General features: G+C 29.2%; 1 protein-coding gene across 5 annotated transcripts in view; it reads right to left on the bottom strand.

Annotated features, from left to right (window-relative positions):
- Positions 1-2112: 2112 nt before the first annotated feature.
- Positions 2113-14988, bottom strand: part of LOC118205513 (voltage-gated hydrogen channel 1-like) — a 39312-nt gene continuing 26436 nt past the window's right edge. For 2 of the 5 annotated variants that reach the window (XM_085817567.1, XM_085817568.1), the window contains exon 5: positions 2113-10077. In XM_085817567.1, the coding sequence (XP_085673693.1) occupies positions 9824-10077 (254 nt within the window). In that variant the 3' untranslated portion in view covers positions 2113-9823. The remainder of the gene's footprint in view (positions 10078-14988) is intronic. The other 3 variants (XR_015041390.1, XM_085817570.1, XM_085817569.1) reach the window with 3 other exon arrangements.

The raw sequence follows: 14988 nt of genomic DNA, 5'->3' as shown, positions 1-14988 counted from the left end.
TCGTTTATGCTTAGGGGCTTTGCTAACTAATAATTCATCAATATCTTCAAATGACAGATCATTGAATCATCTTCCATCAATTGCAAATGCTGACATGTGTTAATGACGCTGGAAAATTCGGGCACATTAATGGTGATGGAATTTTTGCACTTCACACATTGTGGTTAAACCACTTTCTAACTTGTATTCAAAGTTGCTGGATACAGGCTCTTTCAGACGAATCCCAGTTCTGCATACAGCAGCATGGTGGTTTTAGGCATGTGTGGAGTCACCAACAGAAACGAAAGTTATCAGTTTGCATTCACTAGTGTCATATGCAGCTGGCGTGCTGGTATGGGGTTGGTTGGTAGTGATTGCATATCCCAGTCATCTCTTGTTCACATAGCCGGTATGTGGATAGCCGCTGTTACATTTCTAACGTTTTAAGGCCTGTAGCTTTGCTTTATATCTTTGAGGCCTGTGTGATGCTATCTTTCAATAAGACAATGCATGATTGCATGTTGCCCATGCTGTCCTGACCTTTCTCAATAGAGAGGTTGTTCAACTGTTGTCCTGGTCAACTAGTTTTTCAGATCTCTCTCTCATTGAGAACATCTGGTCATGAATTGCCCAACAACTAGCAACTATGACTGAAGAACTCTGACATTGAACAGAAAGTTGCATGGAATAAAGTACCTGCATCTGCTGTCCAAGCTCATTCAACTCGATGCTCAGCCAGATTACAACCATTGCTGCTGCCAGAGATGGTAGTTTCGTGTTCTGAAATCTGTACGCTGTTTACCCCAAACCACCTGCAATTTTAATCATGTCTTCCTCACATTATAGTGTACATGTACAATAAATAAAATTCTGCTATTTTCTTTCCTTTCCCTGTTGTAACAATTTTAATGGCCAGAGTGTATTTCTCACAGTAGCTTCATATACCCCAAAATGCTTTCCTACAAACGTAGTACCCTGTCCTGTTACAAGACGATCAAAATTTTTGTTTTGGTAACAGGTGAATTAGGTTACATCATATAAGGGCAAGTGAAAAATATCACAGTTATTATTAATTAAAAAAGTACGAAAAGTCTGCAAACTGAATTTATTAACTAGTAATATGCAACATTCAGCAAAATGCAATTTCTGTGTGCACATATTTCCCTATGGTTCCTTTCCACTATGGTTGAAATAGAGCTAAACAGGTAATATCATACAAAGATACAAAATAACGATTTTAATTCCAAATTTTAAATAGCACACAACTTGGAAATAAAAGATAAAACCATTATATTTAGTCACATGATTTATTACTTGCCATGGGGAGGTGCTTCATTCTTCTCCACTAACTGTTGTGCAATATAAAAATTGCTTTCATAGAATTTAAGCCCCTCCCCTCCAAAAAAAATCTCAGTAAATGGTTTAGTCCACTTGTGTTAAATCAAACTTACATGTGTAAAAAGGAAACAGAACATTTATTTTGAATTCAAGTTAAATCAAATTCATGTAAAAACAGAATTAGGTATAACACATTTATGGAGTAATAATAAATTTAAAGAGTAATCTCCATAAATTTATTATAAAAAGACGATAATTATAATCATTCAAGTACTAAAAACAACTCTTAAAATGTAAAAATTCTTTAGACTAATATCAACAATAAAAATATTTATTGCTTTCTATGAATTTACATATCAGAATTTTGTATAAGATTAATTTTATATATAAAAATGTAAAGTTTCAAAAAATTGCTGATAGAATAACAATTTTAAAACAGATGAATACAAACAATAATATAATAAAATACGATGAAAAATAAAATTCTCCAACAACAAATTTATATAACTTTAGTTTTAGGAAAATATAATAAAATGTATAGAAATCTCATTAGAATATTATATAAATATGATTCTGTGAATTATTTGGTTCTGTAATACAAGATTTATAAAATATACTTTTCAAAAAATACATCATATGAATTACAAAATATATCAGATTCCATTGCAGCATATACAGTATATGTAGCTTATATATATATTTCTTCAAAAATATGTTTGTCACATTTATGCATTTCATCATAACACTTAAATAATATGTTAGTTTCCAGTTATCTTTTCAGGTCAGTAGTCAAAATTCTTTTTTTTTTTTTTTTTAAAGGAAGAAAGAAAAAGAAAGCAACATAGATATAGTGAACTCTACAGTAAAACCAATCTCTAAAAGACAACAGACAGACAACACGATGCTAGCTGCAACGTTTTCATAGCTAGAACACTGTCTAAAAATGAAATTTGCTCGTACATAATAAAGAAATCCGTTAGTGATCATACTAACGTAAAAGAGTATTGTTCATCCTCTGATTCCTCGTTGATTAGTTAAGTCAGCACAACTCAAAATTAGAAGCAACATTTTGAATCTTGCAACAAAATAATTTGTTTTAGAATGACTCCCTCAATATGTACTACATCGTTTCTAAACACATTTTCAACTGGCTCAGAGTTACCTCAAATGTTATTGAATCTTATACAGGTTTAACCCATAGAAGGCTAAAATTATCTGGAACTGTGGGTGATAATCATAAAAAGGTTTAATTCTATTTGCATTTAATATGTGAAACAGATATAGAGATAATTTAATAAAACACTTTACTGATTTCAATTAATTATGTAACTTATTTTTTCTTCATGGATATGTCAGAAATTTGATAACAAAAAGAACCATGAAATCACAGTTATCATATCGACATGGGACATATAATTAATGACAATGAAAAAACCATTTACTAATTATTATCACTTTATAACAGCAGTAGTGTTTTAAAATAATATAATTATTCATTTTATATGACAAAAATATTTTACAATTCCATTCATATAAAAAATTATTTTTAAAAAATCAAATTATAAAAGAAACTTTCATGATCAGGTTATGATTAATTCGTGATTAAGTAAACAATTTCAAGAATAAGTCAAATTAAATTTAATTCAGACATATTTATGTTAGCAAACAAAATGTCTGAAATGTACAATTTACTAGTTGCTTTCAAATATCAGAGTATTATTATACACTGATCATATCTGACATGACTGGTACATCACTTTACTGAATTGTTTAGTATATGAATATCATATAATTTGCCTGAAGCTATATTAAACCAACAAGAATAGCATCCAGTAACAAACAGTTAAAACTATTTACTAAACAATTTTAAAGTAATAAACAGAAACCACTTACTAGGAATTAAAATAAATCATACAGAAATCTTTACTTTCATTGTGATAAACAGGTAAATTTTCTCCTTGGCTGAAATTTTAAACCATCTGATAAAAATGCAGGAAAGTCCCCCCCCATTTTTTTAATACAGTCAAAAGTCGTTAATTCGGACACCCATAATCCGGAATGATCTATAATCCGGACCTCAAAGCTACAAACTTTCTGCGCATGCGTCGCGCAAAATACGTTTACGAATGCGCGTTTAATGTATAACGGACGGGATAAGCTAAGCTAAAATTATCTAATTATCTATTTTAGTTAATGTTGCAGATTGTGTTGTTCCTTAATCTTCGAATTGGATCCGGATTATTATTTTTTGCAGACTGTTAGAGTAATTTTATAAAAGTAAGCTTGAACTTTCGATTATGTCAAATAGAATTTCCGATATATATTTACTAATATGTAAAGGATATACAAAGCGAAAGTATCTTTCGGAGTCCATTAAACAAAAAGTGGAATTGCTGCAAGAAATGGATAAAAGCATATCCTTTGTTTATCTAAACTTTAACGTTTGTTTATCTAAACTTTGTTTATCTTTAACGCGGCGGTGGCGTGCAATGAATTGGAAGTTGATCTGTGAGCACTATCCTTATCTTAAGGATAGATGTTTTTATTTTATTTGGCTTATAATTGCTTACTCAATGTAGTATTTCATGATTTAAATCAAATGCCTCGTCATTATAATTCGCTTCCGATAGCGAAGAAAGTGACAGAGGTTATTGAAAACGAAAAAATTTCGATTGACAAATTAGTCAGTATTCTCGACACAGCAATTATAGGACTTGAACAGCGGAACTTTGTAACTGAACAAGAAATTATGTCTGTTTATAGAATTAAAGAGAATGTATTATAACATAAAAAACGAAGCAACTTAAACAACTTACTTTGAAAGAAATGTTTAATAAAGTAAACAAATAAATATTAAGCTTTTTTTTTGTAAATTTTGATAACCTTTATATCTTAATTGTTCTTTATTTCGTAAATTACGGTTTCATATTTTTTATTTTATAATTTCTGCATGCCATTTTACCAGATTTAAACTGATGATCTATAATCCGGAAAAATCGATAATCCAGAATCGCCGAAGTCCCGACGAGTCCGGATTAACGACTTTTGACTGTACTACCTTTTCCAGGTTAATAATTCAGTTAAAATAAAGCACATTAAAAATAGATTCTTGGAGAAAATTCACAGAGATTTCTAATTAATCACTTTACTTTAGAATAAATATATAATTACCACAGTAAAAAAGTTAAAGATTTCTACCATTGCCAAACTAGCTATCAGAATAATTTAGAAATATTTTAGACTGCAGCAATACACAGGGTGTGTGCGTGTGTATATTAAAATTCTCATCTTAACTAAAAAGAAAAAATTCTTAAAAAAAACTCTGATGAAGTTACTTTACAAAAGTGATTTACTATATCTAATATTTAAATTTAAAGGCAACACACATTTCTTGTTTTTTAAACAGAAACTTTCTCTTCACACAGAAGTTATATGTGCAGAATGTTAAACTAATCAGCAATTCAAAATTTTAATGATAAACTTTAAAATTAATCACAAATAAAAATTTTGAAACAAAATTCTGATTCATTGCAATTTAATTATCCAAACTGATTGGCTGTGAGCAATTAGCAATTAAATTTATCACATGACAATCTAGACAGTCACAACATAAAAGGAGATTCTAAGAAAATTAAATAAGATTCTTTTCTCTAATTATCACAATATCATCCCTAAGAGTGGAATTACAACAATGTAGTAACAGACAGGCTGGACACAAGAATCTCACATGAATGTAGAAGTTACTGGCACTGCAAAAAAAGTATATTTATAGCTATTCTACAAAAAACTCTCAAGACTATATATTCTTAACTTTTGTAATACATAAATTTTACATTTAAAATGGACTACAAGAAAGCTTTAAGGAAGAATAAAAATAAGGAATATTTGAACTCAAAGCATGATTGGTTCTAAGACTACATCCTTTCCTTTATTTAATTATGGACGGGTGCTGAGATCACTTTAAAAAAAAATAAACCATACTTGATTGCTTAATTGAGATAATGTTCCATAAGCTTTACAGGCTTTAAGCCTATTTAAAAATGGCACTGCTACATAAAAGTGCCAGCATTCTTATGCAGGACAGCCGGTGTTCATTTCTCATTAATTAAAGTTCTGTACTTTTACAAAGATTTTTAAAAGCTCTTTTTAAAGGTGTTGTCACTTTTACACCGTGGCACTGCTGTGAAAATTTCTTGCCTTGATGAATATTGGCTGACTTATATAAAGGATCAGTGTTCTTATAAAGTCCTTGAAAAACAACACATTTACAAAGAAAATTTACATAAAAAAATAATATGAAATGGACTGTACATTTCTTCACTGTTTGTTATTCATAAATTAATTTTAGATTCAACAAAAGTCTTATTTTTCCTGATAAAATCCTAATGCAGTTTTTAAAATGTTTTCTCTACCACAGATAGGTAATGCTTTTTTTTTTTAATCCTTTACAAAAATTTTGAAAAGATTAGTGTTGATATTTAAAACTGAGTTACACCTTAAAAACACTGAGAGATATGCATAAAAAACTTCAAATAATGTGTCACAAAACACAAACATTGAATTTCTGTGCAGTACTTAAACCCAAACATATAAAGAAAGATGAGTAAAATATTGTATAATCAACTACAAACTTATAAAGCAGCAACTGAAAAACTTTCATTTATAATTTTTTGAGTGTGCAATAAAATAAATGCTTAGAAAATATTTTAAAAACAAAAATAAGTGATATTCTAAAATAATTTGCCTTTCCTACTTCCTTAGAATCTGAAATTTATGACAGGGATCTTGCTTGCGTTATCAATAGTTTCAGACTTCACGCACATAGCATTTAGCATCATGTGAGATGGATTTGCAATTTTAGTTTCGATTTGCTAACACAGAAAGTAAAATGTTTTATTTGTCAGTAGAACTCTATTAATATTTCTTTAATGAATGTTATGATAAAAATTTACATAGTTTTACATTCCCCTCACTTTTATTTGATACTGAAGGTAATTCTTATAAAATAGTTTGGATTAATCTCTACAATTATTCGATTCTGTATAAGTCACATACTTTCATACATCAAATACATACTAAAAAAATATCTTCCTAATAGTAACAGAAGTACACCAATTCAAACTTTAAAATGAAGGAAAAAATGTATCTCAGACTAGATTACTCAGTTTAAGCAATCCATGAGTCCTATCCAATCTCCATTCCAATGCTGGCTGAGAAAAATCAAGGAATAGAATCCAAGAGTCCCTTTCCCTACCATCAACTTATCAAATGGACTTCCGGACTGACAAATTTTAAGTGTATTCATTCTGCAAAGATATTACAGTTACAAACATTGATACCTGGTGTAGAACCCAAATTTAGGCCAGCAAGTACAATCAGTCTCAGCTAATCAGTATGTCATCTAGAATGACTGACCTCAGTTTGACAGTGATTTTAAATAAAATGTTTTATTTATGTATTGTAAGTCAAATGAGCATTCAAAAGATATCAATAAGAAAAGAATTTTGCATTTGATGATTATAAACTCAAAAAAGGTATCTTAAATTCAAATAAAGGGTTTATCCCAAATCAGATGCATTAACTTACAATCAGTATCAAACTAAAATTTGGCCTAATTTTAAAATTTCTTTTTTATTTACTTATTCATTCTTAAAATAGTTTTTAAATACTTTGCTAGAGAGGACTCAAACTTGTGCGCAAACTGCAAGGAATTTAATTTTTTTAACAGGCAAATGTTTCAAAATTTTACGTGCATAATTTTACTTAAACATTTCCATATTGTTAATTTTTCTGAAATTTCTCATCATACAGACAGAACAAGAACATAAGTGCATTACGCCACTTTCTCAAGGTAAAACAAAAGATGAACATTTGACATACTACTAGAAAAACTCGTACTATGTATTAGACATGGCAAAAACTTCTTGAATTTTTGGAAACCTTCTGGAAATTGGGATGCAGCTGGGAAAAACTATAGTCACCATTAGTGCAGAAAGTCTTTTATGGACATCTTTTGATTTATATAGTAATCATAAAGTTAGACATTAGCAATAACAGCAGCTCCACACCAAAGTCTTAGTTAATTTTTTGACCAAAAAAGAAGAAACGCAATTTAGAATTTCTGCTATTGTTACATGAAGATTTCAAAATACATTTTAAATATCCTTTTTATTTTTTAAATATCCTTTTCATACTGAGGGTGTTTAAACATCTTCAGAATGATTTTAATAAAGAGTGCAAAATAAGCAACAATATTAGTAGAAAAAGGGGAAAAACCATCAATCATTACTTCTACATAGAAAGAAAAATCCAAATGAATATTGAAAATAGGTATACACTGTTTTAAACATTTTTTAAGTTAAATCGTTAGTAACATGAAAAATGACAAAGCAGAAATCAGTCAGTTGCTACAAATATCACAATGAATAAAATAATAAACCAAGATTTACAACTTAAAAAAAGCTTAAAAAAGTAATGTTCAGCAGCTTCTGCTAAGGCATGTGGCTCAATGCAGAACAATTTGTAGAACCCTATATGAAAACTATTTAGCAGGAGATAAACGAAAATGCATAATGATCCTTTATGAAGCATGGATTTACTTAAATAACTGCTTTATATATATGTTATCAAAAACAAAAAGGAAAAATTGCACAAACCTCGTTCCATCAATGCCAAGAAAGTTTCAGAAAGGTACTTATTACTGCCACAGGATTCTCTGAAATTGAAAATTAAAACTAAGAGTGGAAAAAATGTTAAAATCAACTCAACGCACTAGCAATGGAAAGTTTTATGTCTGATATTTACATAAGAAATTCCATTTCTTTATCATAATGATTTTCAGAGTGAAATTTCATCAAGACAAAATAAGTCATACTTTAAAAATACCACTGCATTCTTTGAAAAAGTGAAGACTGATACAGGAATTGCATATATACCTTTTCAACATATTTCTGCAAAGTCCCCTGAAATTTCACCTATTGACTATTGTGCCTATGGTCTTTTGAAAAGAGCTCTTTCTAAGCAAAACCCTACCACGACTGATGGACTCTGGATAATAGTAGAAGAGGAATAGGATGGATATTTTATGAAAAATTCTTTTATCATGGAAATCATGATGCATACTTATAATGCAGAAAAAAAAAAAAAAAGGGCTATCAGACTGAACATTCAAAAAAAGACACTTCATATTTTAAACATTAATTAACAGACACTACAGAATCATTCTAAAAATGTATAAACACCCTCTATGTATACAAATGTCAGCTTTTGATTCCCCACACACACAACAAAAAAACAAAAACAAAAAAATTATTGAATACATAGGCATATGCAAAAGCTTGACTGTTTTGCAAGAAACTGGTTGTTGTCTTGTCTATGAATTTCATGGAAGAATTGTTGTCAGAGCCTCAAGGAGGTTGGACTTCTACTTCCACCCCCATTTTGAAAAGGAGCAGCCCGGGGGGGAAGGAATCCAAGATCTTACCCCTCTCCCCTTCCACAAAACCACATGAAAGGACTTTTGGCTCACCATATATTTAGAATGCCCAAAGAAAAAAAAAGAGCAAAATCTCTTTCAGTAGAATCCAAATTAGGTCATGCTTTAGATACAATTTTTTATTTGCCAAAGAATTAATAAAATACACAAACAATAAGGTAAAGAAAACATAATGCAAATTTTGTTTGCTGCTGTATAATCATGTTTTTGGCACAAGAAGAGAAGATATAAAAATGGTATTACAGCTTTGAAAATAATTGATTGATTAAATAATTATAAATTAAGTAAAAATATATGTTAAGATATATCAAATTTTAAGAGAAAATGTTACTTTGAATAAAATAACGCAATGTACTGAATGATTTCATTTTCTGTTTTTGCTCAGCGGTAAATATTACATAATCAGTCGTTATTTCACAGAACTACAGAATATTTTTTACTCATCAAAACCAGTTAATATTTGTAAAATAACATTTAACACACATTGTGACAATGAGTTTGTTCACACATTATTACAATCCCTTTTTTAGGGAGGGGCTGATGGATAGTAGCAAAATGCATTATCAACAACTGGAAAAAATTCTAAGCTTCGAAAAGTACTGCATTATATTTTTATCAAAATCTTAAAAATAAGTAAGTCTCTTACTGCATACACAAATATATTTTGTACTTAAAATTTATTTTATAGAGACTCTATAGCACTGTATGAAATGAAAAAGTGGTTCAATCAAAAAGTGTATAGTCTTTTATATGCTTTCTTAACTTATTGATCAGACTACGTAACAGAATATTTGGCAAAACAGTTTATACTTTTGACAAAATGGAAAGTATATGCATTCTTTTAACTTAATAAAAAAAAAAGAGTACAAAATCTACATATTCTACTTTTTACAAAGTAATGAAAAGTCTATGCAGATTTTTCACTGCTCTGATCATTAAGTATGCAAGAAAAAATATACATATATACAAAACTTATTATGAGAAGGATCCAATGCATTTGAAAAGAGAATGTCATGCTGACTGCACTTGATTAACTTCAGCTATAACACTGATTGTGTTCTGCTCTGGAATCTTTTCCTCTATAACTGAAGGAGGTACTTTATCGATCCCATGCTTTTTTAGAAGTGAACGCAACATCTCAACCTCTTGTTCCAGTGCATTGGTGTACAAACGACATTTGGACAATTCTTGCTCTATACCTTCTCTCAAATGTCTCTCTTTTTGAAGTTTGTGTTCTGATTGTGTTTTGACTGATAGAACTACACCTTTAAAAAAAAAATCATATGGTTTTTAAAGGAATAATTCAAGGTTTTTAATGCTAGAATTTTAAGATACAAGATTAAGATTTTAAATTCAAGATTAATAGTTCATTACATAAACAATCCAAAGGTTCCCGAACAATCTCCAACTAAATGTTTTCTATTTAAGGACAAGAAAGATAAAACACTTATGAGCAATATGTCATGTTTGTTTATGCAAAATATATTCTGCATATCATTGAAAGATTCTTCTTCTGTTTTTAATTATTTAATACTTACGTGAAATATGTTGAAACGATTACTGTAACAAAAGTTTCAAAATAATCATTTTCTGCTGCTTAATAAACACCACACACACAAAAAAAAAAAAGATAATCAAGTTGTTTGGCCCATTTCCCAAAACAAGAAACACATTAACCTTTTAACTGTCATGCCCGAGATAATCTCGAGCATAGCACTGGTGTTCGAAAATGTCACGCCCGAGTACTACTCGGAGTAATTTTTTTTTGAGTGCATCGTATTGTTATACCCGAATATATATCGGGAGACATTTATTTCGGCTTCATCTCTTTGTCAAACCCGACTGTATTTCGGGAAAAGTTAATGCGCGCTCAGTTCAATAGATGACAGCACTTTACTGACTTTACTGAAGATTTCAAAGGTTACAGGTTATTTGGTTCAAGGTGCATGGGATCTTTTTGTTGTAAAATAGCGTCCAGTTCTTTGAAACGTTATATAGATGATTTAGATTCTTCAACCGAAGATGAAGGATGTGTGTTTGATGAGCAGTATTCATGATACTTCCATGGTCAGCCTCAAAAATAAAAAATGGCGATATACTCTAGCCGAAGATTGTTTCTAATTACGGTCTAACTATGGGTGGTGTAGATCGCTGTGATCAGGAAATATCCTTTCATCCAACAATCCAAAAACGTCAGAAAAAATATTATAAAAAGATATTTTTACATTTACTAGACAAGGTACTCTGGAACTCATATTTGCTCTATAAAAATGTAGTTGAGAAACGTATTACATTTTTAGAATTTCGAATCCAAGTTGTAGAAGAGCTTTTACATAAATATGATGATGCAGCTTCTGGACAAAAGAATGTTGGCAGACCACCTACAATAGATAACCCTGCCTGTCTTACTGAACGACATTTTATATCCCATTTTCCTCTTATTCCTGCGAAACGTGAGCCTACAAGACAGTGCAAAGTGTGTTGTTCGAAAAAGGATAAAAATGGGGAAAAGATAAGGAAGGAATCACGATTCTGGTGTAGTGATTGTAGAGTTGGTTTGTGCTTGGAAAAGTGTTTCCAGTTGTACCACACAAGACTGAATTACTGGACTACTAATAGGTATTCACTTATATTTATTTATATTTTAGAAAATAGTTAATTTTTTTCATTTTTAGAAAATAATGCTCCACTAGAAGCGAACTTTGCAACTGCCATGTTGAGTGACAGCCGCCTCAAAGAAAATATGCTGTGGCTACAAAACTTTAAAAATTTTACCCATGTACGTCAAAATATCAATTTTTAACTACTTAAGTATATTTTATTTTGTACTAAACATTTGGTTTTTGCAATAAAAAAATTTGACAATTTGTGTACCCAAATCATCAAAATAACTTGACAGTTAAAGGGTTAAACTGTACTATGGCATTTTAGTAATTTGAATAATGTAACAGGAAAAAGAAAATAGACTGGAGGTTTAACTAAAGGTTGTTCCATTGTCTTCTAGATCAGCGGTTCTCAACTTTCTGACTAACGCGTACTCTCTAAACAAAAATTGAAAACCTTTAATACCACCACTACAAAGTACTACTAACACCACCACTCTTGAACAAAGCTCAGATTGCATAAATTTACGAGTGTTAGAGAACAAACTCAGTCAGGATGTTGGGGTTTTAATTTTTGAATTTAATAGTTAAAAATACTTTGCTTCTTTGCGTACCACCTATTTTTCTCTTGTGTACCAATGATTGAAAACCCCTGTTTTAGATGATAAATTTGGAATAGCATACAACCCATTAAAATTAGTCAAAAATGCAACCTTAGATTGTCCTGTATTCTGAATAAAACTCTATTGATTTCTAGAACAAGAAGCTAAATTTTTTACGCATTATTTAAAAAGAAAAAGATACAGGACATTAGGGCAACAGAAAAGCATTAGAATTAGGACATTAGCAACATCATGTACAAACAAACATCCCAGTTTTACCAAAAAGTACAATGAATCTGTTAATCTGTAACTTTTATTTAAAAAAAATAATAAAATGCATGTGGTAAACCATTGCATAACTAATGAATTAAAAGATTTAACATTAAGTGTGAGCTTCAAAAGCTGATCTTCATATAGCAAGCATTAAACTAATATTTTTCTGGAAAAATTCGAGTAGGCGATAATTTGTTTTAAAGTAATTTTGGGAAATCATCTAAAGCTCATATTGTCTTATCACACTTCTTTTTTCCTAGAGAAGTGCATTAAGGTTAAGAGTAAGGAAAATTTGCTAAGGTTATATTTTAAATTATATAGTTTTATTTCAATCAAATGAAAAGTATTTTACATTATAATAACATCTATACTCCTTTTAATTTTAATTCAATATTAAATCAATCACATAAGGATTATCATAAAAAAAATATTTCAAATCAGAAGGTAGAAGTTTTCTAATTGAAAAAAAAATATCACATAAATTACATCAAACAGCACTGCAATTCGTATAGTACAACAAGATACTACACTAAATACAAAGATACAAAGTTATCTTATACTATATTAGAAAAAGTGAAGAGAAAAGAAAATCTGTATAGTGTGGATGCACTCATGGTTTACTATAATACAGCAACATCAGAGGTAAAAAAAATCAGCCTCATTTGGCCTTTTATTGCCCTTTAGTGATTTTTAATTCAAGAGGTACTCGATTCTGGAATTATGTCCAATAAAACTGAAATCATTTTCCATTAAGTTTTTTTTTTTTTTTTTTTTTCCTTCTTTTTTCCCCGATGAACATCCTTCTTCTCTAGAACAGAGTGGTCCCTAAATTAGAGTACGAGGAGCAATTATTATAGTGCATGGTTCAAGTTTATCTCAGCTTATAGTTCAAGTCTTAACTCATAAATAGTTTAAATTTTCAGCAGTTCAAGTTTTAAATCAAGTTTTCATAAATAGTTCAAGTTTTAAATCATAATCAAAAATGATAAAATACAAATTAATCTTTGGTACATTTTAGTAAACATTTTATAAAAACTAATGTTTTGTAAAAGTTTGTTAACTAGACCAGTAACTTATACAGTATTTGCTCTGGATTACATTTATTAAAGTTTGCAAAATTTAATTTTTAATATGTATTAAAATTATTATAATTTATATTTAAAATTTAATTTTTAGAATTTATTAAATTTAATAAAAATAGTATTTATTAAACATAATTTATTGTAAATATCATAGCAATTTAAATTCATTAATTAGTAATATACTAAATGATACATCAATTGCATTATTGATATACTGTAAAACTGCCATCTTAATTAAATACAATATAACTGTTATTTATTAATAACTATTATTTTCCTAACATAATTTATCTTATATTAGAAAAAGGGGAAAATGCATGGCCTGAACATACTCAACTGACAGTTAATTGTAAAAAAATATTTTTACCCAAAACATGGTGAGTGCACCTTGAAGTTCTTCATTAATTTCATGAGTTCATTTATTTTGTTAACTTTTATTTTGTTCACTGTTGCCCATAGTCTGAGTATTGTTAAAATAAAACAATAAAATAACTGATTCACTTTCATTTAATTTCATTTGGTGTTATTTATTTGTTATTTAATTTTGATTAATCTTCATTTAATGTTATTGCCAAGTTCCAAAATACAACTCTGAAGTTGGCATTTACTTTTTAATTTTTCCCATTCTTATTCCCATGACATTCATACTGTAGTGAGTTTCACATGTTTGCTTATTCAAATGATTAGAGAATGGGGCCTTACTAGTATATTTATAATACAACCATATTAAATAAAAAAAATATGCTATTCTTGTTTATTTACATAAAATATCTATTTTTTCAGTTCAAAAATTGTTTTACTGCTTCTAAAACAATGCAAATATCTTATTCTTCGAGAGATTAATAAACAAGTAATTAATATAATAAAAATAATTTTTAATATATTTATCTCCGCATTCAATTTTTATTACTTCCTAGTACAAAATAACGGAAGTACTATAATCACGAAAAATTCCGGGTTTCATATTTCAACAAAAATATCCATTTTGACCGCTATCAAATACCATTTAATGATGTTTTTGCATGGCATCTGTATGTAAGTACAGAATAAAAGACTCTTTTTTTCCAAATGAATTTTAAAACTGATTTAAAATGGATTCAGAAGAGATTTTTTCATCGCATATATATCTATGTATCTTGCATAACTCAAAAACGAGTAACCTCGCCTTAAAATGTTGAAATTTTGTATATAGGACTGCTGTAACATGTAGTTGTGCACTTCCCTTTTTGATTGCAATCAGCCGCACCAAAAGTGTATATATATATATATTTATATATATAATCAAAATAGAAATTGAAAAGCTAACAAGTAATGTGACGTAAGACCTATTTGGTCTTAAAAATTTTTTGCGCAAAGTGCTGCAAAAATATGAAATAATAGGAAGAAATATTGTAGTGAGCTTGCTGAAAAGTTACCAGGAGCTGTGGCTCCATGAAATAGTTTAACGCAGTATTTTTAAAAAATTAACATAGAAGTAATTTTTAAAAAAATATTAACATGGGAAAGTGAAAAAAACAGCCTACACGTGAAATAAAACTGTTAAAATCAATGTTGGGAAACATGTGAATGCACAAATAAACTAATCATATATATATATATATATATATATATATACT

This window comes from Stegodyphus dumicola, chromosome 5, assembly GCF_044657685.1.
Source record: "Stegodyphus dumicola isolate Sdum_Otavi_A_Nest chromosome 5, ASM4465768v1".
Classification (NCBI taxonomy): Eukaryota; Metazoa; Arthropoda; class Arachnida; order Araneae; family Eresidae; genus Stegodyphus; species Stegodyphus dumicola.
This window is presented reverse-complemented; position numbering and strand designations above follow the sequence as displayed.